This window comes from Lutra lutra, chromosome 14 (genome assembly GCF_902655055.1).
Source record: "Lutra lutra chromosome 14, mLutLut1.2, whole genome shotgun sequence".
NCBI lineage: Eukaryota > Metazoa > Chordata > Mammalia > Carnivora > Mustelidae > Lutra > Lutra lutra.
In genome coordinates this window covers 31688002-31715003 of record NC_062291.1, presented here as the reverse complement: position 1 = coordinate 31715003, position 27002 = coordinate 31688002, and the positions used below count along the sequence as shown (strand labels likewise).

At 45.7% G+C, this 27002-nt stretch overlaps 1 protein-coding gene across 1 annotated transcript in view; it reads right to left on the bottom strand.

The window, feature by feature from the left end:
- Positions 1-5237: 5237 nt before the first annotated feature.
- HKDC1 (hexokinase domain containing 1) overlaps positions 5238-27002 on the bottom strand; it is a 40858-nt gene continuing 19093 nt past the window's right edge. The window contains exons 8-18 of the mRNA XM_047701404.1: positions 24945-25100; positions 23719-23952; positions 22623-22927; positions 20445-20590; positions 20214-20333; positions 16531-16626; positions 16279-16378; positions 14682-14865; positions 12521-12676; positions 8132-8365; positions 5238-6183 (exon numbers count right to left, since the gene is read on the bottom strand). Of these exons, the coding sequence (XP_047557360.1) occupies positions 6036-6183; positions 8132-8365; positions 12521-12676; positions 14682-14865; positions 16279-16378; positions 16531-16626; positions 20214-20333; positions 20445-20590; positions 22623-22927; positions 23719-23952; positions 24945-25100 (1879 nt within the window). The 3' untranslated portion in view covers positions 5238-6035. The remainder of the gene's footprint in view (positions 6184-8131; positions 8366-12520; positions 12677-14681; positions 14866-16278; positions 16379-16530; positions 16627-20213; positions 20334-20444; positions 20591-22622; positions 22928-23718; positions 23953-24944; positions 25101-27002) is intronic.

Sequence of the window (27002 nt, the reverse complement as noted above, 5' to 3'; positions counted from 1 at the left end):
GAGAGAGAGTGAACTATCAAGGGTAGAAGCAGAGGGAGAGGGATAAGCAGACTTCCAGTCTGAGCACAGAGCCTGACATTGGGCTCAATCCCACACCCCTGAGATCATGACCGAAGATGAAATCAAGAATCAGCTGTTTAACCAACTGAGCCAACACAGGTGCCCCCCCAAATGCTAACTTTTTAAAAAAGATTAAGAATTTTGACAATATTAAATTAAGAACTGTGTTTATCAAAACCTTACAGGAAATGAAAAAAGTGAGAAGATATTGGTAATGCCTAAAACTGACAAAGGACTAGATCTATAATATATAAAGAACTCTTGTAAGTCAATAGGAAGGAACAAAGAGCCCAATTTAAAAATAGGCAAAAGCCATGACTAAAACATTTCATAGAAGAAGGAAAATATTTGGTCCATAAAAATATGAAGAAATGTTAAATATCTGGAAATACAAATTAAAACAATTATATACCACTATACACCATTAGAATGTCTAAAACTAAAAAGACCAACTAATCAATCAATCAATCCATCAATAAAAAGACCAACCAATCCAAGTGTCGGCAAAGATGTGGAAAAACTCAAATTCTCGTATACTACTGATGGGAGTATAAAATGGTTCAACTACTTTGGAAAATAGTTTGGCTTTTGTCTAAAAATTTAATTCAATGACCTAGCTATTCCACTCTTAGGTATTTACCCAGGAGAAATGAAAGTAGAGGTCCACACAAAGACTTGTATATAATGATCATAGCTGTCTTATTTGTAATAGCCCAAAACTGGAACCAACCCAAAAATCCATGAACAGATGAATGGATAAATGAACTGTGGTATATCCATACAATGGAATAGTCAGCAATCAAAGGAATGAAATCAATACTTGCATCAACATGAATGAGTCTCAAAATAAGTATACTGAGTGAAGAAAGCCAGATTTTAAAAGTATACCAACTATATGCTTCCGGTTATATAAAATTCTAAAAAATGCAAATTATATAGAAACAGAGAGCCACTCAGTAGTTAACTGAGTAAAAGGAAAGTGAAGCTGGGCAGAAAGGAGGAATTAAAAAGGTCACAAGGAGACTTTTGGTGGTGATATGTTTATTATCTTGACTGTGTAATGATGTCATTGCTTAAAATATGGGCAGTTTGTTGGATGTCAAGGAAAAAAGCTTGCTGTAACTTGACTGTAAGAGAAAAGAATAATTCCTTTTAGAGAGAAAATCCCTCTTTTTATTCAAATACCTCAATGGGAACATTTTGGCTGGGAAAGGTGAGGTCCCTTGGGCTGGCATAGGGGTGGGTTGATGCTATAGAAGAGTCATTAGCTCTATGAAACAAAATAGCAAGAATTTTTCATTTTATGGAAGAGTCCAGAATTCTGAGAAGAGAAGGATATGAGAAAGAAGCCTGCAGAGGATTTGGGGAGAAATCATAATCCACATAACCAGCAGAGCCTATGGGGAATGACAGTCTGTGAAAAATTCTCTGGGGTGGAGACAGTCATAGAATTTTGGTATCTAATACTCATATTTAAGTTGCTTCCTATTCTGTGAAGTGGTCCCCATTCCACAATCCCCAAGCCTCTAGCTCAGTCTGTTCCAGACACTGGCCTCGAGTTAATGGTGTTTGGGGAATCCAAGAGGAAGGGCCAGTTCCATACATCAGACAAAACAGAGAGAGAGAGAGAGAGAGGCAGTAGCTGCAGGAATTGTGACATCAACGGAGATGAGCGGAAGCCAACTGGAGGCGGGAATACGAGGAGTAATTGGAAGATGTAAGTATTCCATTCGGGAATGTTAAAAAATGAGTGGAGACAGGCCTCCCTGCAGTATGTGGGATAGAGAACTGAACCATTTCACTGGAGCACTAGAGGAAAGAATGACTCCAGACTGGCTGACTTTGTGAAAGCCCACTCTAGACCATGCTGGCTGTCACAGAGGTAACTCAGCAGGAACTGGGCCACATACAGACAGTGCGCCGCCCCCCCCTGCCCCCCCCCCCCACCCAGTTGCCCTGGGCTGTCAATGCATCACTGCTTTTTAGGTCAGTCCCCCAAACCATTCTGATTCCCTGTATTATCAGTAACCTACCTTGCTATCTCTCTTTCTTATATATTTAAAAAAGAAAAAAAGGAAGAAGATTTTTAGCTTCATTTTCTCACCAGCATCATTCTTTCTCTGGCTGGACGAGAAAGGAATTCAACTCTTCTCCTCTAATTGACCCTCGTACTTCACCCCAAAAATGAGCTACCAGATCCCTCTACCATTCCTGACTTGGCCCAAGTCATCCTTCCTATAACAAAATATGGTTCACGAGGAGTTTCAACTGTGAAACAGTATGAGTGTATATATCAAGACAGTGGAGGTGGAGGGAAGGGGTTGTGAGAAATGCATTTCTCCCAATTGCCATTCTTTACCTATCCACATGTCTGGGCAATCAGCTCGGAAGGACCTTTAGGTTGATGTTCCAGGTGATCATACCAATAAGACAGGCCACGTAACAGCAGCAACAGCCATGACGCAACGACTTCACATGTGTACAAGTGGCTCACAGCCGATCCCCGTGTCCACGTATTTAGTTCGTGTAGTTAGCATAACCTTGTTAGATTGTTCTAGCATCCTCCATTCTTAAGGGAGAAAATTGCAGCTCAGAAAGGTTGAATAACATGCCTGATTCTTCTGAGTCCAAACCACACTGCCTCTCTGCCATCTAAGACGTCCTCCCTGATTGAGTGCCAGGTCTAATAGGACATTTCAATCAGGGATTATTAATCTAGGCCCCCGAGGGAGAGACCTCCCAAAGTGGAGAGTCCCCGAGCTTCTTTGGGACTGATTTTCAATTACCGCTCATCGAAATTCATCATCCCTGTTCCATTTCGGATGCAGGTAACAAACCACAGAACTGGTAGCAGCACCTGGGACTTTGTCTCCGGGAGAAACCATGGACATTTTCATATCTGCGCTGTTGTTGCAAGGTCTCAAAATACTGTTTACCCTCATCAGGATTTCAGAATTCTGGTTGTTATCAGGTTTCTGCTAAATCTCATTACAGTGCATTAAAAAATAAGCCCATATGTTACTTTAATCACCACTTCAATCTAATAATTGTCATTCAATACCACTGGCTTCCCTTGTACTCTCATATATTTTAGGCATTTAGAAGCACTATGTATTGAAGGTATTTATGTCTGTCCTTCATTGCTAGCATGTGAATTCTAATAAAGCAGGAGTGCTGTCTTCTATTCCTTTGGGTCCTTGGTGCCTAGAACAGGGCTTGGCATTCAATGGATATCATTTATAGAAAATCTCACGTGTATAAGGCTCAGGTCCCATTGGGAGAGGCTCAAGAATGAAGAGATTCAAGGGAGAGCCATAAATTCGGCCACACACTTGCTTGAGCATCCATCATTCATCCATGTAGAGAATTATCTAATGGTTACTCGATGCCAGTCACTGTGGCAGGCTCCGGGGAAGAGGAAAGATGATATCCCAGTCCTTACTCTCAAAGAGCCCACATTCCAGGTAACGGGAAGAAGCGTACACAAGATTTCTGAAGACAGACAAACGGGAAGGAGGTCCCTTCTTCTGAAGAGTCAGAGTCATGGGGGGAAATCTAGTTCCTAAATCTATCAGCTCTTTTTAGCCAAAAGGTTACTGGGAGAAACTAACCACAGGGTAGAAATGTAGACTAAGAAGCCCTTCCTAAGAGGAAAAGTCGGGTTCACATGAGGACACTTTACCTTGTTGGTGTGGCTGCTGGTCTTGCCTAGTAAACTTTGAGGACAAGTTAGCCTTCCATTGTCCCTGGTGTTTCAGGGGCCGGCCTGTCCAAAGACAGCAAGATGGTTGTGTGCCCTCTCTGTAGTTCCGTTCGGATTCAAAGATCCTATGATGCTATCAATTAGTCAGAATGTACAAGGTTGCCTAGATACCTTGGGGGTTCTTTTCCTGGTAATAGCCCAGAGCTGGGTGAGCTCCTCAAACCTGCCAAACACGTGGTGAGGGGACTAGGTGTGGGACAATGTGGTGGCCCGAGTGCCTGCCTCTCTGGGCCAGATCACCTGTCCAGGCGGGAGGGCGAAGGCAAAGACTCCCAGCAGAGGCAGGAGGGAAGGGGACTGGGGGCTGCACGTGTCTTCCCAAGGAAACAGAGAACCTGGGAGAGAGGAAAAAGGACTACAAGGTTTGGGGTTGAGGAAGACAAAATCTGATAAGGCAGAACATTACCCCAAAGAAGCATAACTTCAAAATACAAAAAGATAAGTAAATCCATACAGCATCCCCAGAGAGGTATAACCTTAAAATACAAACCAAAAAAATTCATTTTGGTAAATCTAGGCCCTCCCCACAGCAGTATCTCTCTACACATTTACTATATATAGGAAAAAAGAGTTCCTAGGGAACCTCAGCTCCCTCATGTGTCCTCAGCCCCAGCTGGCCTCTCTCTTACCCTCCTTCAGCCTCCTCCATTGTCTGTCTGTCTGAACATCCTGCTTCAACAAATGGCGACAATTACCACCAGGAATTAAGTACATAAATCAAAATAAAACCAACCTGATGATCTGGGATATTATTCTCGTCAGTCTGTGGCCCATGATAATGGCCTCCACTCTTTCTAAAGAAAATTTCTTGGAACAGTTCATTTTTCAACCATATCTCCATCTAGTAAGCATTTAGTAAGAACATCATCATCCTGGGTTCACTGGAGCAATACAAAAATGTAGGTAACAAAAAAATCTTTCAATCTAGGGGCCAGATGAGAAACACATACAGGTGATTCGGTAATGAGGTAGGAAGTCACAGGTGGTTCAGATTAATGGGCGGGTGGGTGGAGAAATCGAGGACATCCAGCAGGGAAATGGGCAAGGACAGGCCAAGTCCAATTAGTTCTGGAAGGGAGAATGCAGGCTAACAGGGTGGGTGGGGAGGGCTGAGTTCCAGGAAGGTAGATGTCAGCTTGAAAGTCCAAAGGCCCTCCGGTCAACTTTAGCTGTTCAAAAGCAAGGGCTGTAGGATCTTGTGGTAAATGCCCCCGTCATGAGAAGTACTTGTTCAAATGAGATTCGGATAAATGGTTAAAGGTATTACAGAAGATACTCTGTATATTTCTCCCTATTGGGAAGAAGTTTGGGTGAGAGAGATGCTCTCAGAAACATCAGTGTCCTTATTCTACAAGCAGGACGTGAAGTTAGCGAGCGAGCCTCCCCAATGAAATACTGATACCTCATGCAAAGATTCTTAGGAAATCAAATATTTTTTATTCACTTACTGGATTTCATATCCCTAACAGTCCTGAAAACAACTACCCACAGTAGCAACACAAACCATGTGTATAACGAAAACAGGTGCCCCAAACGTCACACACACAACATTGAGAAACAAAATCCTACAGGTGCTGATATAACTCACTTTAAGCATGAAAAGATTCCTGCAGGGTTGCCTGGCAACCAACCTTTCTTCATCCTGGGGCTGATACTCCAAAGTCTTTGTTCGCTTTCCCTCGTCAGCATGACGAGTTAAGGACAAGTCAGATTAGATCTCCAGTTTATTACATGACTCCCTATCCTTCTCAAAGGGGTATCTGCAAGTCAGGACCCAACCTACTGCAAGCAATGGCTGAAGCATCCCAGTGGGGAGCTCAGCCAGCCAGGCCACGGGGGCAGACTGTGGACATGTTTCTAAGTCCAAAAGCCACGGGACCCAAAGCCATAGAGAACTAGCAGCTCAGGCCTCAACTGAAAAAATTGCTAAAAGGGGATTATTTCAGGCCCAAATGCTTTGATTTTACAAGTTGGCCCATTTTGGGTCAAATATGCCAATCAGAAATGTCATTGAATGCCCCTGAAAACAACACCAAGTAACAAAATGCTAGGAGTACCCAAGAACCCGAGAACCCGAGAACCCGAGTACTCTTTTGGCCACCCAGAATGTGAAGTCAGCTAGAAGCTTGGCGTTGGTCCCTGACCAACTCATCTGCCGGAGGAAAGGCTGGCCAGTATTCAAGGCACATCAGGTCCAAGCCCGAGGGAGTTCCTAGTTCTCCTTCTGGGCCTGCTGCAACCTCTTGGCCACAGCAGTGATCAGAGCGGCTCCCTTTCCACTCCCGTCTTCTGACAGTATGAGCTTCACATCACATCGAGGAGCCAGTTCCTTCACAGTTTCCTGCAAGATCCGAGAAAAGCTATGAAAGAGAGAGAGAGAAACATCATCAGCACTTACATACATGACCAACTTATTTATGCATGATTCCAAACTAGTTTGTTCCTTCCAGATTGCTTCTCCAGGCTTCCTGTACCACTTGGTGAAGAGATGTTTTAATTGTACCTTTTATTGAGCAACTACTAAAGCCAGAGACTATTATTGGTGTTTTACATATAGAACATACATACAAAGTGTAATAAATAACAGTTTAAAAGCACTTATTAGGGGGCGCCTGGGTGGCTCAGTTGGTGAAGCATCTGACTCTTGATTTCAGCTCAGGTCATGGTCTCACGGTCGTGAGATCGAGTCTTCCATCAGGCTCTATGCTCAGCAGAGTCTGCTTGTCCTTCTCCTTCCCCCTTGGCTCCTCCCCCTGCTCGCTCTCTCTCTCAAATAAATAAACAAGTAAACAAATAAACAAATAAATAAATGAATAAATAAAAATTTAAAAAAGAAAAAAAGGAATGATCATGTGGTTTTTGTCCTTTGGTCCAGTTTTGGTTTAAGAGAGAGGCTTGTTGGTACCACATCAGAAATAACTGATTCTTGTGGAACCAAAAGTAATGAAAATATTCTTTAACTAATTTTGCTAGAATGAGAGTCTTTCAACTGCATATTCCATAGTATATATATCACTTCATAAGCAATCCCAGCACCATGGACCAACTTAAATAAAGATGTTTATCCAGGGGTCTCATTTGAGAGGACAGGAAGTTCTGTTTCTACATCCATTTTTATTTCTATAATCCCACTTCTCTTATACCTAAAATCTCAACACTAAGGATCTACTCTCTTTTGATAAGATGATCCATTTCCTTTAATTTTAAACTACAGATAAGCCTTAAAGCGTTAGGGTGGAGATGGGGGTGACAGAGGGAAAGCAATGTGAAGGGCTGCTTACTGAATCGTTCCAAAACCCTGCCTTCTGGCACATTGACCTTGGGGGTTAGTTTGTCTGTGGGACGTTTTCTAGTCAATCAGTTATGAATTAAGATTTTAAAAGTCCATATGATTCTAGGAAAGTAACTGACAGTTGATGGTAGACAGCACAGTAAATCAGAAAACCCTAGTTTTTTAAAAAAAAATGGATTTCCTTTGTCTTTTTTCCATTAATAGAGCAAATGAGACAAATGTCAACAAAATAATAATAATAATAATAATAATAAGTGATCCTAAGGGGAAAAACAAGAAAAGATAGTAGTCCATTATTTTGGATAATGAGTCATCATCATAAGAAGAGCTAATGATCCAGGATTACAATAACAGTATGTTCGTGTATATGTTTCAGTATGATTGGAAATCTTTATAAACTTGACACTTTTTCTCTTCACCAAAACAAACTATTAAACACTAAAGAAAAATAATAGCTTTCAAAAAAACTAATAACAGCTTTAATGATTGACATTTTTGTGACGTGCCATGCACTCTACAGACACTGTTTAACTTTGTCCTCATGACAACCTATGAGGTAGGTAAGATTTTTGTCATCATTTTACAGATTAAGAACTGAGGCTCAGAGATGGTAAGAAACTGGGGCTAGGTCTCCCAGCTTCTAAGTGGTGGAGCCAGGATTCAAACTTACATTAATCCTTCTGTCCACTGGCTCCAAGCTAAGAAAATTATAACCTGTTCATACTTGACAAATGCTCTGTGCAGTGCAAAATACTCAGTTCTCATTGCTTCCCCGTGAGGTCTGGTGGGAGTAGTTAGGACTAGTCACTTGCATTTGTGGAGCACTGGGCCCTCAATCCTTACGCAGTCCTACAACGTGGAGATTACAACTGCCTTGAGGAGCATGGGGTCCAGAGAGGACGGTGAATACTCCCACATCCTAACCACTGGGGGAGAGAGCCCTGCAGGCTCACACCTTGTCTGTTAGATGGAGTGGGGTCCACGCCCTCCCATCCCGGCCTCTCCGGTGCACTCACTGCGGGTGCAGCTTGTACAGGGTGCCGTCCACTCCCACAGTGATGTTCAAGTACTCTAGCCCCTGGTCTTCCCTCCTTTTCTCCACGATGGCAGCCAGGCCGGCACCGTAGAGCTGGGCCGCCCTCCGGGACACAGCTCCGCACACCTCCTTCACCACGATGCTGTCCTCACATGTGCTGTCCAGGCCCAGCTGCTGCAGAATCCTCCTGACCTGGAGGAGTGCCAACCGATCGCTGCGGGCAAGCAGAGTGGGACGTCAGGACCTGCTTCCCGGAGCCCTCAAACCCGCTCCACATGACTCACAACCCCCCAGCCCCCAATGCCCCAGGAGGAGGGAGGGAAAAATGATCCAGGCAATGGCTGAGTTAGCACAGAATGCCACAGAAGCTGGGACTCAAGGAAGCCTGCGACCTGCCTCCCCGAGCCCTTGGAAGTCCCACCACCTTCCAGAAATAAAGTGTGAGCACCTCTTGTGTTAGGCATGTTCAAACCTATTATCTCACTAGAAGTTCTTATCAGATTCAGCAACCAACACATCCAGTGTGCGTTTTCCAAAGAGGAATCTGAGGTTCAGGGTGCTAGAGACTTACCCACAGAGAATAGAGAGCAGGGATTCAAGCACCCACTTCTGACACCCAGTCTAACCTCTCCTACTGAGCATGGGAGCTCCCGCTACCTGGGTCCTGTTCAACTGGAGGCCAACTTTCCTTCTCCTTAACTTTTTCTCATTTTCTATTTTTTCTTCCCAACTAGACTACGTGCTCTATGAGGGTAAGACTGTATTCTCAATAGAAACCAGCATAGGACTGTGTACATTCAATGGGGAAGTGAATAAATTAATAAATAATGTAAAATCAGCACCTTAGTGAGCAGGAACCCGCCCATGGGACCATAAGCATAGAAGAACCTGCTGTGGGGACAGGCTGGCCTCAAGTCTAGACCCTGATTATCTCCCAGGGAACTTATGGAGCTCTGACTTCCAAGCTACACAATGTAAGATTATAGCCTTGACTGTCTCAGGGAATATGTAGGGAAGACTGTTATCAAGGGAGAAAAACTGAGAAATAACCCGTCTGGCCATAGAGTGGATTCAACAGGTAAATGGTGGTGTAGACAGGTAATAGAATCCTTTGTAGATCCCAATGATGAGCTTGCGTGATAATGTTTAATGCAAATGTTCACAACATATTAAGTGAAAAAAATAGATGGTAAAATGCTATGTACCGTATGATCTTGGTTTGTTTTTGTTTTTGAATACTTGTCTTTGCTCAGGAAGAAAAAGAGCAGAAGGAAATCTATTTAGATACTGGTAGGATTATGGTAGTTCTTACTTTCTTCCTTTTGCATTTTTTTTTTTTTAATTTAAGTAATCTCTATACCCAGGGCACCTGGGTGGCTCAGTCAGTTAAGTGTCTCATTCAGCTCAGGTCATGATCTCAGAGTTCTGAGATCGAGCCCTACATCGGGCTCCCTAGTCAGTGGGGAGTCTGCTTCTCCCTCTCTCTGCTCATGCTCTGTCTCTCTCTCTCTCTCAAATAAATAAATAAAATCTTAAAAAAAAAAAAAAGTAATCTCTATATCCAACATTGGGGCTTGAACTCACAACCCCAAGACCAAGAGTTACATGCTCTTCCGACTGAGCCCAGCCAGGTGCCCCTTCCTTTTGCTTATGAATGAGTAATATTTGTATAGGATGAAAAAAAGTGGTTTTTTCTTTCAGTATGTAAAATAATAAAACTTGAAATTCTTTTCACAGTTTGGCCATCACAGTTTACCTAGCTCACCTAGCCCATCACAGTTTACCTAGTTCCTTCATGTACATTCCCCTACTTGACCGTTGGGTCGATCATTGGGGTTAAACAGTAGAGCATTTATCCTCTATAAGGAAAGAAATTGTCATCCAGAGAGGTAAAGCGACTTGCCCCAGGTCACACAGCACAAGCAATCTTAAACTCAGGCTCAGAGACTGTAGGAAGCCCAGGATTCCCCGCCCCCAAGGTCCCTGGTACATTCATTGGACAATGTGCTTTGAAATGGGCCACAGTGCGCATAGCACCTCCCATTCCCAACTGGCACGACATTGGATATGATTTTTATTACATGAAGTTTAAACATACATAAAATACCTAGAAACAGGAAATCAAAGCATCCAAAGCAGACACCTTTGGTGCGGCAGAAGAAATATTCCTAGAGGCATATAGGTCCTGCTAACTTACCCTTGTCCAGGGACATCTTCCTTTGTACTCAGGCAAAAAAAAAAGGCAAAGATAGTCTATCTGCTTATCTCTTGCACAGGAGGAAGAAACCATATGCCCCCCGCAGCAAAAGAGGATCCCTCTGGTCATCAAAGATGATGACTTTTAACTTTGAATCTAACGGGTTGAAGGCAGACCAAAAAAAAAAAAAAAAAAAAAAAGGATGCTGGGTATCTGCTGATCAACATTTCTGAAAACACAAAATTGCTGCTACTGATACTGATTCTACCTCCATCTCCTTAGACAGCAAGATCTGCTCTGCAGATTTCTCTCATTAAGTACACTGCTTTCACTTCTAACGAGTTTTCCTGATCTCCCAAAGTGGTATTTGGCTTGCTGGCATCTGGCCTTAAAGACCAGTAAAATTAACTGAATGAATGCAAATTGACAGAAATTCCAAATACAAAATCTCTAATAAGCACCGGAGAAGGGAGTTGAGGGAAATTGGAAGGGGAGGTGAACCATGAGAGACTATGGACTCTGAAAAACAATCTGAGAATTTTGAAGGGGTGGGGGGTGGGAGGTTGGGGGCACCAGGTGGTGGGTATTGTAGAGGGCACGGATTGCATGGAGCACTGGGTGTGGTGCAAAAATAATGAATACTGTTATGCTGAAAAAATAAAAAAAATTAAAAATGAAAAAAAAAAAAAAAAGAACCAGTGCTGGTAGGAAAAGCAGTGAAACCAACACGTTTGTACATCACTGGTGGTGGTGGAAACCAGAACTATCTTTTTAAAAGTGTGTCCACAGGGAAATGCTTCTTTTAACCAAATGCTTCTACTCCTAAGGAAATAATTTGTGAAATGCAAATGGTAACACAAAAAGAATAATTATGGTGTTGCTCAGAATTGCAGAAATCCATAAATTATAAGCTAGACATCTTATATTAAAGGGAAAGTTTAGTAAATTACAGTACAGCAATATCATGTAACATCACACAGCTATTTAAAATGAAATTACACCGAAGAGTTGAGAGGAGGAAGTTTCTCTTTCTAGAAGTATTCCAGCTAGAAAATGCAGGAGTATTAGCATTAACTTGCCATCATTTTACAATCACAGATCTAGGCAATGAGCATCAGTGACTGCTAACAACATAAAAGAGACACAGACAGAAAATTCAATGCCACCTATGACATATTCTTGTCCAAACTTCAATACTGAATCTAACCAGGCATCTTGGTCTTCTTGTGAGTTTCCAAGAAATACAAGGGAGAGAAAAATGCTAAATGTGAAATCAGCAAAATCTAGAACACAGGAAACTTCTAGGATACAATGACAGTTTCTTCATCAAATGTACTCCAAGGGGAAACAACAGGAGAAATGTATACATTAAAAGAGATTTTTAAAAGACATATCAACCAGCTATACCGTATGGACCTTGTTTGGATATGGATGCAAACAAATGAACTGTAAAAACATTACTTTTAGGCCATCTGGAAAATAGAAACACCGGCAGGATATTGATTAATTAGTCCAGCTTGGGGATGGGAAAAGCAAGAGTATATTAACGGACTGAGTCTGGCTGTGAGTTGGTCATTGTTGAAGGTGGTGATGCAAACATTAGAGTCATTTTACCATTCCCTCTACTCTTATATATGTTACAGTTTTTCATAATAAAAAATAAAATAGAAAACCAGAATTATAATGGAAAATTGTCACGTACACAAATACTAAGTAAATAACATATAGAATGATATGTGTGCTATGATTGTAATTATTAAAATATGTTTACACCCATTGAAAAACTTGGAAGGGAATACGCAAAAATCAGAACAGTTACAGTTAGTCGCAAGCATATGGGTGATTTTTTAAAAGTTGTTGTTTTTTTTTTTTCATATTATGGACATATCATCTTTTCAGAAACAAAAAAGGATCCGTTTTTTTAGCCTAAGCTAACTCCTGTGTTAACAGTTCAGGAAGCTCAGGGCCCAGGCACGCGACGGGCCCTTTGACTATGTGCTGTGGTTCCTCATGCAGCTAGAGAGACAGAGCAGCTCCAGAAAGAAACCTTTTGCCCAGCCAGGCCCTTCATGTCTTTATTTTTAAATCTCAAGTCTGCTGGACCCCAGCCTGACAGCAGCACATTCCAGTCAGGGCCTCTCACACGACCAGGTGAACTTGATCCCACATTACCTTTCGATCTGAGACAGGAACTTGGTTTCAAAGATGCCCCTGGTCCGGAGACGCTCTGAAATCTGCCCACGGAAGAGGAGACCCTGCTTGGTCAGGTCAATCAGGATCTGCCGCACAATCTCCCCCAGGTACATCCCACTGGTCATTTTCTCGTATCTGTTTGGAGAATAGGGATAAGGCTGGTATGAGCAGGAAAATCAGCCCTGGTGAGTGGTTCACGAAAGGACCATGGGTCTGGGTATGGAAGGTAGACCACTGGCATCCAACAGGTGCCTGCTTTGGGGCGGTACAGAGTGGGCAATAGGCCCAGAGAAGTGCAATGCAGAAGTCTGCACGATGTGGAACAGCCAGTCTTTGGAGCCCTGTGGACCAGGAGGAAGGCAGGTCCCCACACTGCCCCATGCTGGGCACAGGAGCAAGTACTGTGGGCCATCATCTGTAAAACAGAGAGCAAAAGCCTGATCCTGCAAGAGTGTTGGGAGGCCAGCATCTGGTCCACAGCGGGCACTGAGTGAGTTCCTTTCCAGGTCCCAGAGCCAGTTCTCCCTGGCTTTGTGTTATGAACCTGGTTTACTAGATGCCCCTCGGCTTTGCATTTGAAGATATCTGTTCCGTTAGAGATTCTGCTCTGTGAAATACTATACTTAAACTCCACACACCAGGAGATCTTGAAACATGTTGGAAGGGAGCCAAACCCTCCTTTTAAACCAGGCTGTGAGCTCCCTGAGGGAAGAAACAAGAGGAGAAGGGACTTTGTAACCAGCAGGCCCTGACCAGGCACTGACTAGGCACTGTGCACAGGCCTGTGAGACAGTGTTACTAACAGTGATGAGGGGCTGGGCTGCCTGGGTGGCTCAGTCGGTTAAGCATCTCCCTTTGGTTCAGGTCATGATCCCAGCGTCCTGGGATTGAGTCCCACATTGGGCTCCTTGCTCAGCAGGAAGCCTGCTTCCCTCTCTGACTGCTGTTCCCCCTGCTTGTACTCCCTCTCTCTCTCTCTCTCTGACAAATAAATAAATTAAATCTTAAAAAAAGAAGAATGCGGCACTTGCCCCTTAAGAAGAGCCATGATGCTCAAATGTCCCAAGTTGGGATTCAGAGATAAGGTCCCTTCTTTTTGGAGCAAGCCTTGGTTCAGCTGAGCTCCCCACAGCTCATCTTCCTCCTAGCTACAAAGACTAGTGCTAAAGGAAGCCCAAGGATGATTAAGGCTAGCCCTGTCCTTCCCCAGGTATCTCCTTGTATGGATACTTGGTTCTTGGTTCCACAGTTACATGGCATCTGTGGCCCACATATCCCATTACATTTCCTATCTGTTCAACTTCCCCACTGGGATATCATCATCATGATAAATCTATATTTTCATCTTATTTTATATACTAAGACACTGAGCTTCATTATGACAAAGACCATATGGCCTCATAGTAAAACATTTACAATCTGGTCCTTTACAGAAAAAGTTTGCCAACACCTGCTGTCATGGATGGGCCTGAGTTAATTATCAATTCCTAGCACGTTTCCTCTACCCCTACCTGCCCCTTTCTCTTTTCCTTGAGAAGCTAGCTAATAACACAAGCAAAAATGTACTCATTTTTTTTTAAAGAATCATTCATTGGTTTCCTTATTTTTGGTGTGGCTAGTAATGGAAATCTACCTCCCCAGTGACTGTGGCCCCTGGTGGGACATGACATCATGACTGAGAACCAGTGCTCCCATCTGCCACCCGCTGTCACTTCCCTACCCCCAGAACAACAGAGGTCACCAACCTGGTAGCAGCCCTTGAAAGGCTGAGGATGTTGACCTCTAGGATGTCCTAGAAGCCCACCCTGAGCAGGCCCACTGAATCAGCATGCCCCTGTTCTGTGACACTTGGCCCACAGTGAGTGAACTTGGTTACTGTGTTTAAATCACTTCCAAAGCCACCCTAGACCTTATGGTACCTTATGGTAATTAGAAAAAGTCACCCCTTCTTTCTACTTCTTGGAAACTTGTCCTGTATTTTGCTTTTGTTCCAATAAGACACATCACTGACCTCTGATGGGGACGTATAATTAAAATACAATGCTGTAGTGGCTACGATATGAATGTAGTACCCCTCCCTGGGTCTGATAAAGTCATTCACTGAATATCCTGCTTAAATATACACATTGGCCCTCCTCACCTCTGTTTGCCAGGGTTCAAGGACCCCTCATCCACCTCCTTGTCATACTGGGTCCGGATGTCATCTAAGCAGCCATTATCTCCAAATCCCCCCCATTCCGTGTTAATGCACATCTTCCCTTCGTCCCCCTCCAGCAGTTCGATGTTCCTCATCTCCTCCATGTAGCACATGTTGCTGCCTGTTCCTGAAAGGAATCATGAAGGGACTTAAGTCTCAAGAGACATCCCCAGGCTCTAAAGAGGCAGAGGAGGGCAGTGGAGAAGAATTTAGGCTTGGAGTCAGATACAACTGGGTGTGAATTCCAGCTTTACACTCACAACACAGGGATTACAGGCAAGAATCTCGTCTTTCAGAGGTCCCTCCTCTTCATCTATAAAAAGGAAGTAATCCCTGCCTTATAGGGTTATTCTAAAGAAAACAACGAGATGCTTCCTCCACACAGTATGTGGTACAAGAGAGGACACCGTCCTCCCCCTCCTCCTCACCATCGCATCACATCATCATCTCTTCCTTATCCTCACCATTACTGTGAAGCTATAGGCACCCAAAATGGGCTCCCAAGTAGTCATGTTTAGCAGCCAGAGCTAGAAGGGACCATGAGGAATTATCTAGTCTTGGAGACATAAACATTGGTGTCTGTGGCCACCTTCTCTCTCCTTTGCCCCTGACCTGATCTCAGAACTATTCTCAGTGCAACAGTCCAGGCAACTATTATATTCAATCAAATGAGTGACACCCCATTGCCCTCCTAATTCTAGCCTGACCCCTACCACAGATGAGGAAACTCAAGTCCAGGCAGAGTGAGGAACCTGTCCGTCATTACCAAGTGGCTAAGCGTTCCAGTGAGATGAAACCTCTTAGCTGGCCTTGGAAGCATCTCACTATATCCCCATCTCCTTGTTCTACCCACTGCTTCCCTTCAGGAAGCCCAGACAGACAACTGGAACAACGTTCCCTGATTCTGTCATGACTAACCTGTGCCTGTCACTTGCAATGCTCATCGCCTCTGTCTTTACCAGTTCAAATCCTTACCCATCTCCTCGCCAATTAGAAAGTCAGCCCTCTGAAATCCAACCTTGCCCTTAATCATTGCCAGAATTCTCTCAAAGGCCCCTCAAATGCCTCTATCACATGTCAGGCCACCCCCTTCCCTTCTAGGTTTCTTTCCAGCTCTTCCCCGTCCTGCATACCCACAGCCAGAAGAGGTCAGCTAACAGAGGAGATGTACATCAGAGCTGCATGGAAATCAGCCCCAAGCCAACAGTGGTCTCTTTCTACTCCAGATAATCTGCCCCAAGACCCTAATTTGAAAATCTCGTCTTTCTGTGTCATTCTCCTTCCTCAACCAAAGGACAACGTTGGCTTAGGGCTCTTAAGGAGAAAGATACTAAGTAAAGTTTTAGAAATTAGGAAACCTGGACTCCTGATCTTAACTTCATCTCTGCCATGGACAAAGCTGGCTTTAGAGCATCTGTGTAATGGAACAATGCTCCATCCACGCCCAGCCCCACCCCTGGCCCAGCCCCACACCATGTAAAAAGGAAACCACCAGAAGATCAGACATGAGTAGACTAATGGGACATGCCTGACCACTTACCTGCAATCAGGCCAATCTCACAATTAGGATCTTCATGGCCACAGGTCATCATGGTCCCCACTGTGTCATTCACAACTGCAACTATGTCCAGGTCGAACTCCTGCAAAGGAAGCAGCCAAACTGTAAAGTTGGGTGTGCACACCAGGTAGTCTCAGGAGGGGAGTATCAGCCCAAGGGGGGCACAGGGTGGCAGAGCAAAGGGGCCTGGGAAAAGGCGCAAGGTCAGGCATGAGCCTCAACACTGTAACATACATTTCTCCTCTTGATGGCTTCCCTGAGCATGTCCACCATGTCTTCCCCTTCACAGTCAGTGGCCTTGAAGCCTTTGGTCCACTCAATGAGTGTTGCCTGAAGGAGAGGAGGAGAAATTCATTTGAGCAATAGTTTGCTGGGACAACTACCCAACCTCAGCATCAGAGAGATGCAAAGTGCTGTGGTCGGCTGCTCGTCACTAGGCCTGGGTCATCGTGATTCCATGTCTAATTCAGTCAAGGACAGATGAAGATGTGATTAAAGGTAAAAGCTGCAACATATCCATCAAAGCGTGGTTCCACAGTGAAAAACTAGAGGCAGCCTATCGTTCCAATGATAGAGATCTATTATCTTGTGCATGAATATAGAAAATATTAAACAGTCATAAAAAATCAGGCTGTCAGAGAACAGTGAATGTTAGAGAAAGATGGTCATCACACACTGTAAAGTGAACACACACTAAACAAATGCAGATATTATTCTTTTAAAAACCACACAGACACATGCATGCACACGCGCGCACGCACACAGACACACACAGACACATTCGTATCTAGAAAAAGGTATGCAACAATGCCTATCCCAGCAAGTTGACAAGGGTTCTCTCTGGGTGCAAGATTATGGGTGCCTTTTAGTCCTTCCTTTTTGTGTGTCCATATTTTCTAGTTTTCCCAAAGTTCACTTGTATAATTTTTACAATATTGAGAAAACGTATTTTTCATTTTTTTATTTTTAAAAGATTTTCTTTATTTATTCATGAGACAGACAGAGAGAGAGAGAGAGAGGCAGAGGGAGAAGCAGGCTCCCTGCTGAGCAGAGAGCCCGATGCGGGACTCGATCCCAGGACCCTGGGATCATAACCTGAGCTGAAGGCAGATCTGAGCCACCCAGGCATCCTATTTTTCATTTTTAAGAGAAAGCCCAAGTTTATACTCCTAACAAAAGGCGGAGTTAGTCTAGCCTTAGACTCTGCAGCCTGAGCTGGGGGTGGGGTGAGGGCAGGTCTAGATGGGGCATCTAGGCCAAGACAGCTGCTGGGGTGGGAGTAGGAGTGAACAGCTCTGACGGCAGTGCCCTCACCCCCATGGGCTAGATGGCCATCTCACCCTGGTCTCCCTCCTTCTCTCCAAGTCCTTGGGTAGTTCGGCTCCCTTGTCCCTTCACTGGTGGATGTACCTAGAACACCAGAGATTCACCACCCCCAGTTGAAAATGTTGCTATTACACAAAAAATAATATATTTTTAAATGTCTTTCTTTTTTCTCCCTAGCCATCAGTGGCTTTGCTCCCAGCTGTCCGTCTGTCTCCCCCTCCTCTTAACAGAGTATCCATGAACTTATCAGAACTCCTGGGAGAGGCCTCGAGACCCAGTATCCTGGGTCAGGAAGAGCTGCTGTGCCTGGGGGTTCATTGATCATTCAGGACTATGGACAGCTGCACACAGCTGCCTTAATGGTATATTAATTTTTAATAGCAGCAGTCATACAGTAATATGTTGCCCTTGTAAAAAATTAAAGTGTTACTGGTAAGGACAAAGTCCCCTTTAACTGCCCATCCCCCTAGTTTGAAAGGTAACCTCTACTCTCAGGCTGATAGGACTCCCTCCAGACCTCTTTCTCTCCATTTACGTGTATTTTAAAATAAATTCACGCTGTGTGTGGACTACTGGAAATTGGTTTTCTTACTTAATAATGTGTCTTCTAGACCTTTCCAGGTCAGTTCATGTGGATCTGCCCCATGTCTTCACCGAGCAGAATATTCCTCAAATATAATTGCATAGAAATAAAGAATACTTAGGAAATAAGTACTATTTTTATCTCCAGTTTTTAAATTAGGAAACCAAGGTCCAGAGAGGTTAAACAATTTGCCCACGGTCATTCAGTCAGTAAGAAGCCCAGATTCAGCTTCCAGACCCACGCTCTCACTCTGTTCCTCCCAGTCCGGTGGGTAGCATCTGCGAAGCACTTAGAACCGTGTCCGGCACTGAGCACCACTACGTGTGTGCCTGGTAAACGCAGATCAAGGAAGTAATTCCTTATGATGGCTCTGCCAGTGTCTTTAAGTCACCCTCTGCTGCCATGGGAGCGATTTCTCATGTTTCATTATTAAAAAGGGGTGCTGTAGTGAACATCCTTGATCACTCCTCCTCGGCACATGTTTGAAAAATGGAATCTTGAGAAATGGATATTCTGGCTCTTAGCCTTCTGGCATTTTTAATTTTAAGAGAGCTAGGTGTGTGACCAGATAATTCAGCCCTTTAAACCCCTGTCTCCCCATTATCTGATTTAATTAGGACAGGAAGGAGCTGCTGGCATGGGTGTTTCCATGGTGTTCTCAGAGCTCTGAAGAGATCTGTTCCAGTTCTGATTTTGTACCGACCCATCAGATAAGACCAGCGTGGCTCAAGCTTCTCATATCCAAAATGAGATGGGATAGAAAAGAGAGTGTAATGCGTACAACAAGGACATTATTTCTTGACTTGCGGGTTTTAATTATATATATAGGTATACTGTGTATTAAAGCCAAGATGATTTCAGGACATTGGTTTTGAGTGCTGGTCTCCCCCAGAGGCAAAATGCAAGAGCCTGGGCTCTCACACTGGTGCCCTGGGTTGGAACCTTCCACCACAGTTTATAGATGTGGCAACTTGGACAACTGACTTAACCTCTCTGAGCCTCTATTTTACTTTCCCACAACATGGTGATTAAAAATAGTGTGTATAGGGTCGCCTGTGTGGCTCAGTGGGTTAAAGCCTCTGCCTTCAGCTCAGGTCATGATCCCAGGGTTCTGGGATCGAGCCCCACATCCGGTTCTCTGCTCAGCAGGGAGCCTGCTTCCTCCTCTCTCTCTGCCTGCCTCTCTGCCTACTTGCGATCTCTATCTGTCAAATAAATAAATAAAATCTTTAGAAAAAAATAGTGTGTATAAATGTAGTGATCCAAAGGGGCACGTGCACCCAAATGTTTATAGCAGTAATGTCCACAATAGACAAACTATGGAAAGAGCCTAAATGTCCATCAACAGATGAATGTATAAAGAAGATGTGGGGTGTGTATATATATACATACAATGGAATACTATGCATCCATCAAAAGAAACGAAATCTTGCCATTTACAATGATGTGGGTGGAACTAGAGGGTATTATGCTGAGTGAAGTCAGTCAGTCAGAGAAAGACAATTATCATATATCATATCAGATCTCCCTGATACGAGGAATTTGAGAGGCAGGGCAGGAGGCCATGGGGGTAGGGAGGGAAAAATGAAACAAGATGGAACTGGGGAGGGAGATACACCATAAGAGGCTCTTAATCTCAGGAAACAAACAGGGTTGCTGGGGGGTGGGGAGTAGGAGGGATGGGGTGGCTGGTTCTGGACATTGGGGAGGGTATGTGCTTGGTGAGTGCTGTGAATTGTGTAAGACTGATGAATCACAGACCTGTAACCCCTGAAGCAAGTAATACATTATATGTTAATTTTTTAAAAAGTTAAAAAAAAATAGTGTGTATACATACAAGGAGCTATTTCCTAAAGGTGAAAATAGAACATAAGAAATGGAAAACATTAAATAGTTCAAAGGCTTGGTTACGTTTCCCCAGCTACCCTGAGCCCCAGACCCTGTGAGAGTCCTCTCGGGGAGGAGGGAAGCACGCCAGGCTGCCTACAAGTCTGCAGGGCTGTCCCACCTTGTCGATGCTTGTCTGTCGGCAGGGAAAGGAGAACGTGAAGCCCAGAGGCAGCTGGGCTCCCTTGAGGCCCATGTAGTCCAGGAAATCGGCGATGCACTGCACAATGTGGTCGAACAGCTGCGGGGAGAAAGGGGCAGTCGTCCCTGGCCAACAGCAACACGGGGTAGTGGGGTGGCAGGCCGGCAGGCCGGCACCCCAGGGCGTGGAACTCCCCCAACCCGCCTATACCTCCTCGCCGGTGCCCTGCATGATCTCCAAGGGGATGGCAAAGATCTTGTTGTACATTCGCACCGACCTCCGTCCACTTCTGATCTTTACCAGGAGGACCCGGAAGTTGGTTCCCCCCAAATCCAGGGCCAGGAACTTTCCTTTCTCTGCGGGGGGAAAAAGTGGGCACTGCGTTCCTCTAGCATGCAGAGAGCAGGGGCTGGTGTGGAGGCACTGAGAGGAAGAGGAGCTGCCGACCCAGAGCCGACTCGGAGCCTTCTCCTTGGGGGCTCCCGAGCCAGAGGAGAGTGGCAGTTCCCCAGCGCAGCCTCCAAGCCCTGGACGGCGCTTTGAGCCAGTCCAAGGCCAGCCCACTTTTCTTGTTACCTGGTAGAGGCTGCATATGATGCTTAAGCTCAAGGAGCCTCTGAAGGCGAATCCAAGTCAGGCTACACTGACCACAGTGAAATCTGGGGGATATTTCCATCCTGTCTCTATGGCCTACAGGAGTTATTCCCCATGAGCATGAAAGGGTTCTTCCTGCCCCCTGCTTGTCCCACGTGTGGATTCCCACACCTGCTCCTGACTCACAAGAAGGCATGTCGAAGCCAGCCCCCCATTACTATCCAAGGCCACCCCAACAGTATCTCTCATTTCTCTGACATGGCGGAGCATCAGAGCCTGTCCTATATGACCTTTCACCTTGCCCTCTGCCTCTCTCACTCTGTTCTGTCCGCACTGGTCATTCTGCTGTTTCCTGAATTTGCTAAAGACATCACTCCCAGCCAGCCCTCTAAAGCCTTCTCCCGATTTTCTTCATAGCCCCTGCTGCTACAGGGCCTCATATGGTGTTTGTCTATTGTCTGCAAGCCCAACAGAACGTAGGCTCCACAAGGGTGGGGACTGTGTTTCCCTCCCCGTGCTATCACCGGGCCTGGACCAGAGCCTGACATTCAGTAGGTGCTTAATGGAACTTTGACAAATGAAGGCAGGGCACCTGGCTGGCTCAGTCATTTAAGCATCTGCCTTCAGCTCAGCTCATGATCACGGTGTCCTGGGATGGAGCCCCACGTCAGGCTCCCTGCTAGGCAGGGAGTCTGTCTCTCTCTGCTCCTCACCCCGCTCTCATGCTCTCTCTCTCACTCTTTCTCAAATAAATAAAATCTTGATTTAAAAATTAAAATTAAAAACTGAAGGAAGAAGGATGAGAAGGACGAAAGAATAAACACTTGAATGCTGTCTTTTACTGCTCTTAGTTTCTTTCCCATGTAGACTTGAAGGATATTGGCTCTGGAAAGATCTCTGCTGCTGAGAGTCCCCAAGTGCAGCTGTGCGACCTTGAGGATGCCATCTGACCTCTCTGAGTCTGTTTTGGCAGCAATAAAATGGGAATCACTTTTTTCTTTGTGAAACATCCCAAGTGGTTCTGAGGATGAGATGAAATTAAAGATTCCAAAACAAAGTACAAGATCTAGAGCATTTTACAAAGGTCATTATTTCTAGGTGAGGCCCCTGAGGTTCAGAGAGATGAAGTCAGTTGTCTAAAGAATGGACCCCCTTGGGTCGTGGCTCCTCTTGGCTGAGCACAGAGAAGAATCAAGTGTCAGAAAAGTCAGGGGCAGAAAGCAATGAGAGCAGAGAGGAAGAGCCAAGCCCTGGGAGAGGAGAGGCAGGGTACCAGGCAGGAGACAAGCCAGACAAGTCCAAGTGTCCAGATGGCAGCTCCGAGGGCAAAGCCTGGACTTCCGTCGCCAGCAGCATGATGTACACGCCATGTTCTCAGCTACGCAGACACACGTGTGACCTCACTAGGGTATTTGTCCATTGCAAATGCCCGGGATCCACCAAGGCAAATAGAATCACTGTACTGACTTTCTACCCTCCTCCCCCTCCCTCCATTACAGACATGAATACAAGCCTTTTAAAACTAAAAACCTGAGGTGCCTAGGTGGCTCCATCAGTTAAGCATCTGCCTTTGGCTCAGGTTATGACCCCAGGGTCCTAGGATTGGGTCCTGAGTTGGGCTCCCTGCTCAGTGTGTAGTCTGCTTCTCTCTCTCCCTCTCTCCTTCTCCCCTGCTCGTACTCTCTCTTCCTCTCTCTCTCAAAGATATAAAATCTTTTTTTAAAATTTAAAAAAAAAAAATTAAAGCCTAACTAGATTTAAGGAGTTTGGGCGGGAGCTCTGATCGCAGCCCACCTGTGCCATCCGGCATCCCGCAGACGTAGGTGGGCAGCATCTTGACCGTGGCCGTCAGGTGGGTGTCCTTTCTCAGCCCGTTCTCGAACTCTGTCCGCATCTTGCCCTGCACATCCTTGAGCTGCTCTCGAGTCAGCCGGAACAGAGCCAGCACATGGTCGATCTGCTTCCGTTGGGCCTGTACACGGGAGGCTACCGCGGTCACCATAGCAGCCCCCTTGGTGCTGCCACTCTCCGACAAGAGGAAGCGGACATCACAGTTCGGGACCAGTCTCCTCACCACCTTGTGCAGTCGCTTTGGGTATCTGAAGGCAGGGGCGATGGCAAAATGTGTAACAACCATAAAGGCCCAGGTCTGGCCAGCGGGGACAGACACAGGTGTGGAATGGGGGTCCTGAGCCGTCTTGTTGGGCTGGGCTCAACCCTTCAGTCACCGGAGGATGGGGAGGCAAGGGGCTGACTGGGGGGAGGGGCTAGGGCAGCTAGGGTGATGGAAAGGACACTTGGAGGCTCAAAGAAGTGGTTATTTTATTCATCACTAATATTTCAATAAGCAGGGCATGTGTGCACATATGTATTAGCCGAGGATCACCTGCGTCCAAAGGGGAAGGGTCCTCTCCCCAGCTCTTTCCAGCATATACCTGCCTGACTCCCACCACCACCTCTCTCAGCCAGAGGGGCTCTCCCACTCCCTCCTCCTGGGAAATCCTCATTTCCCTGCATTTTCCTACCATATCCTTCCTGTGAACTTGGGCAACCTCTGCCCTTCGGATCTCTCCCCATCTATAACTGAGTGTATTTTACTTTCCAATCTCCGTAGGTATTCAATAGTAATAGATAGCTGGATGGATAGATGGACAGATGGATAAGTGTCTGGGTGAACGCCCTTCTAGTCAGGTTTAGCAGAGCATTTCTTTAAGAACAATCCCCCCCAAAATAACCCAGCCAGCTAGAGGCATACGGTCTCTCCTTCCCCTGGAAACTCAGCAGCAGGAGGAGGTGGTTGGCTCCAGCCCCACAGAAAAGCAGCATAGTTCGGAGAGCGTGCTGGGTCTCTGTTCGGGGGTGGAGGGTGTGGGGCGCAGACAGCACTCACTGAGGGTGTATCTTGTAGAGTGTGCCGTCCACGCCCACCGTGGTCCGGAGCCGCACCAGCTTCTTGTTCTCCTGCAGGCGTGTCAGGATGGCGGCCAGGGCCGCAGCACAGAGGTTGGCCGAGCGGAAGGAGACGATGGTGCAGACGTGCTGCACGGCGATGCAGTCGGCCTCCGAAGGCTCCAGGCCCAGATCTGTCAGGATCTCTCTTGTATTGGCAAGGCCTTCCTTATACCTGGCCAGGGGACGGCAATGAGAGGACCACGGTTCGCCATCCCGTGGAAGTCCCCTAGAGAACCAGCTTTCCCGCCTCTCGGGATTGTGAATACAAGCAAGCTGACACATTGTGATATAATAAGGAAAACCGTATCAACAATGATCATAGCGGCCACCATTCACTGAGCTGTCAGGATGTGCCAGGCGCTCGTCTGAAGATCTGACAGGTGTAGAGTGGGGTACTTGTCCCCAGTTACAGAGCTAGGAAGTGCAAGGGTCAGGATTTGACCTGACTGTACTATTCTGCCCTCCACAGAAACTCAGGCTCTGCCATGCTCTGCACAAACAGACTCTAGGAGTCAGAGGCCTCTCTGCAGAGCTCAGAATCGAAACTGATTGCAAAGCTCAGGCCAATGCCAGGGTTTCTAAGCCTGCAGAACAGGACCCTGAGTGGACTGGAGGCAGTCGCCTTCACCAGCCATCTCCTCATTGCAGGAACCTCTGCATGAGGCCTCAAGTCACCAAAGCCAAGGCCAGTCCCCAACAGTACCAAGTACAGAAGCCTCTTGTTATAGTGGGAGCTCTTAACTTAGACATGCATGGGCCCAGGGATGCCCGATATTATAAGCAAAATTGAGTACAAACACGCATTTTTGTGGTAAGGGGTCCAGAATTTGAATTAGATCCTCAAAGGGATCTGGGACCCTAAAAAAGTTTTAAGTCACCACTTCAGGTGGTGAAGGCAGGAGGAAGAAGGTAGCAAAATATAAGAAAGGCGTAGGCCTCCAACCCCAGACTCCCTGGTCGATGAAACCAGCAAGAAGCCACATCCGAGTGGCAGCAGGCATTGCTAACGCACCCAAAGCTGGGCCCAGGTCTGAAGGTGTCCTGGTGAAGATCAGGATGGATCTGGTCCCTTCCGCTGTGCCACTGCCATAAGCACACCACGCCTTGGCGACCCACCCTCACCCGCTACACATACAAGGTGAAGGGACCCAGCCGGCAGCTTACTTCTCCATAGCAGCCACGTGCCGTGTTTCAATCTTGCCCTTAGTGTGGAGAGCAGAGGACTTCTTGCCACCAAACAGGAGACCTGCCTTGGCCATCTTCAGCAGGATGATCCTGACAAGTTCGCCCAGGTACAGGCCACTGATCATCTTCTCAAACCTACGATTTGGTGAACAGATCAGTGACAGCTATGGTTATGGGTGTGTAGCATCCTTTGCCCAGGCCCGTGAGCCACGGCCCGTGGCCAAGGGTCATGAGAAATGGAAGCACCACTCCATGGGTCAGAGGCCCTTAGGCCCCTTCACAGCCTCGGGTGCCTTTGGGAGCTCACTGGTCTCCTCTGGACTGCACTCCCCTAACCTATAAAAGGAGAGAACTGCACTAGAGGAGATCTATGATTCCTTCCTGCTCATGAAGTGCTTGAATCCAAGAATCTTTATCACCCCTGACCATGGGGATACATTCTCATATTAGGCATAAGGAATCTCAACCTAAGGGATTTCAGGTGCCCCCCAGACCACCACCCGTGGCATGATAAATCCAACTTTCAGATGCTTCCAATGCCTACGCCATGCTTTTGGCCAAGAAAGAAAGAAGCTGTGTCTGGGAGATGGGCTTGAAAGGCTCTCCAATAGTGTGGATGAAATCTCCCACTGGGCTGCCCACACCTCGATTCCGAATCTGCATCCGACAAGCAATGACTAACTGTTTCCCAGGCAAACAACTGAATTTAATTTTTATTCTCCCAACATAATAGGGCACAAAATCAAGGACAACCTGTTTTCTAATCAACTTTTATCTATTTCATTAGAGAAAGTCGTAGAACATTGCAGAAACAGAAGACAATCAAAAGAAGTCCAGGTTGGGTTTGGGGGAATGAAATTTATTTTAGGTGAAATGGAGAGAGCGAGGGTGATGAGGGCGATGAGGGTGATGATGGTCTTGGGCCATAACTGCTGTGTCACCGGTGAGATGGGTGTGTGCCTGGGGGAGCAGGGATGTCCAAAGCAGAAATGTGCTTTCTGGGCATGCAGTGCTACTGTCTGAATGGTTTCTAGGAGGTACTTTAAGTATTTACTCACCAGAGCTTCTTGGAAAATTGGCTAGGGCTAGACAAACGTACAAGAAGCCTGGAACATCTTACAGGGCCAGAAAATAAGGAAGTCCATAAGAAGTGATGAGAACACATCGAAAGGACACAGGACCAGCTTGAAGGGGCTTCTGTTGGCCAAATGTGGAGATATCCAAGCATCAAAATAAATAATGATAGGAAGAAATGATACCCCATTAAATAAGAGAAAAAATCCTATGAGGATTCCTATGAGGATAAACAGATAGATGGAGGAGACAGGAAAGCCATGGTTTACAGGAGAATCACAACAAAGAAAGACAATGACTATAGAAATTCTTCAACAGATGCTCAAAATAAAGAGTGAAAGTTAATGGGAAAGGGGATATTTCATAGTCTCCAAGTATCTCTTCACCAGACAGTATTCATGACAGAAGGGATAGTAACCACCTCTGGGAGAAGAACCTGTTATGCAGCCCCCTGGTCGAGTGATCTGGGGGAGCGAAGCGAGGAATGAACAAACGTCCAGGGCCTCCAGACATGATGCACTGAGGAGGGCCCACGTCTCTTCTGTGACCGTCCTGCCAAAAATGCACACCTGAATCTAATCACGAGGAAACCTCGGACAGTTGAGGGACATTCTGTACAATAAATGGCTTGCACGCTTTAAGCTCACGAAAAAGAAAGAGATACTACAGAGGGTTTCCAGGCTCAAAGAGGCTCAGGAGAAAGCCACAAGCTGTCATGTGTGATCCTGAACAGAGCCTGGGCCAGGACCATTCCTTTTTTCTTGTTTTATAGAGAACATTAATGGGACAGCTAATGAATTTTGAGTAAGGTCTGTAAATTAGATATTAGAACTGATTAAGTGTTAATTTCCTAATTTTGACGATTATACTTTGGTTCTGTGAGGGACTATACTTGTTTGCAGATAATACACTTTGAAGTATTCAGGAGTGAAGGAATATTACGTTTGCAACTTAGTTTCAAAT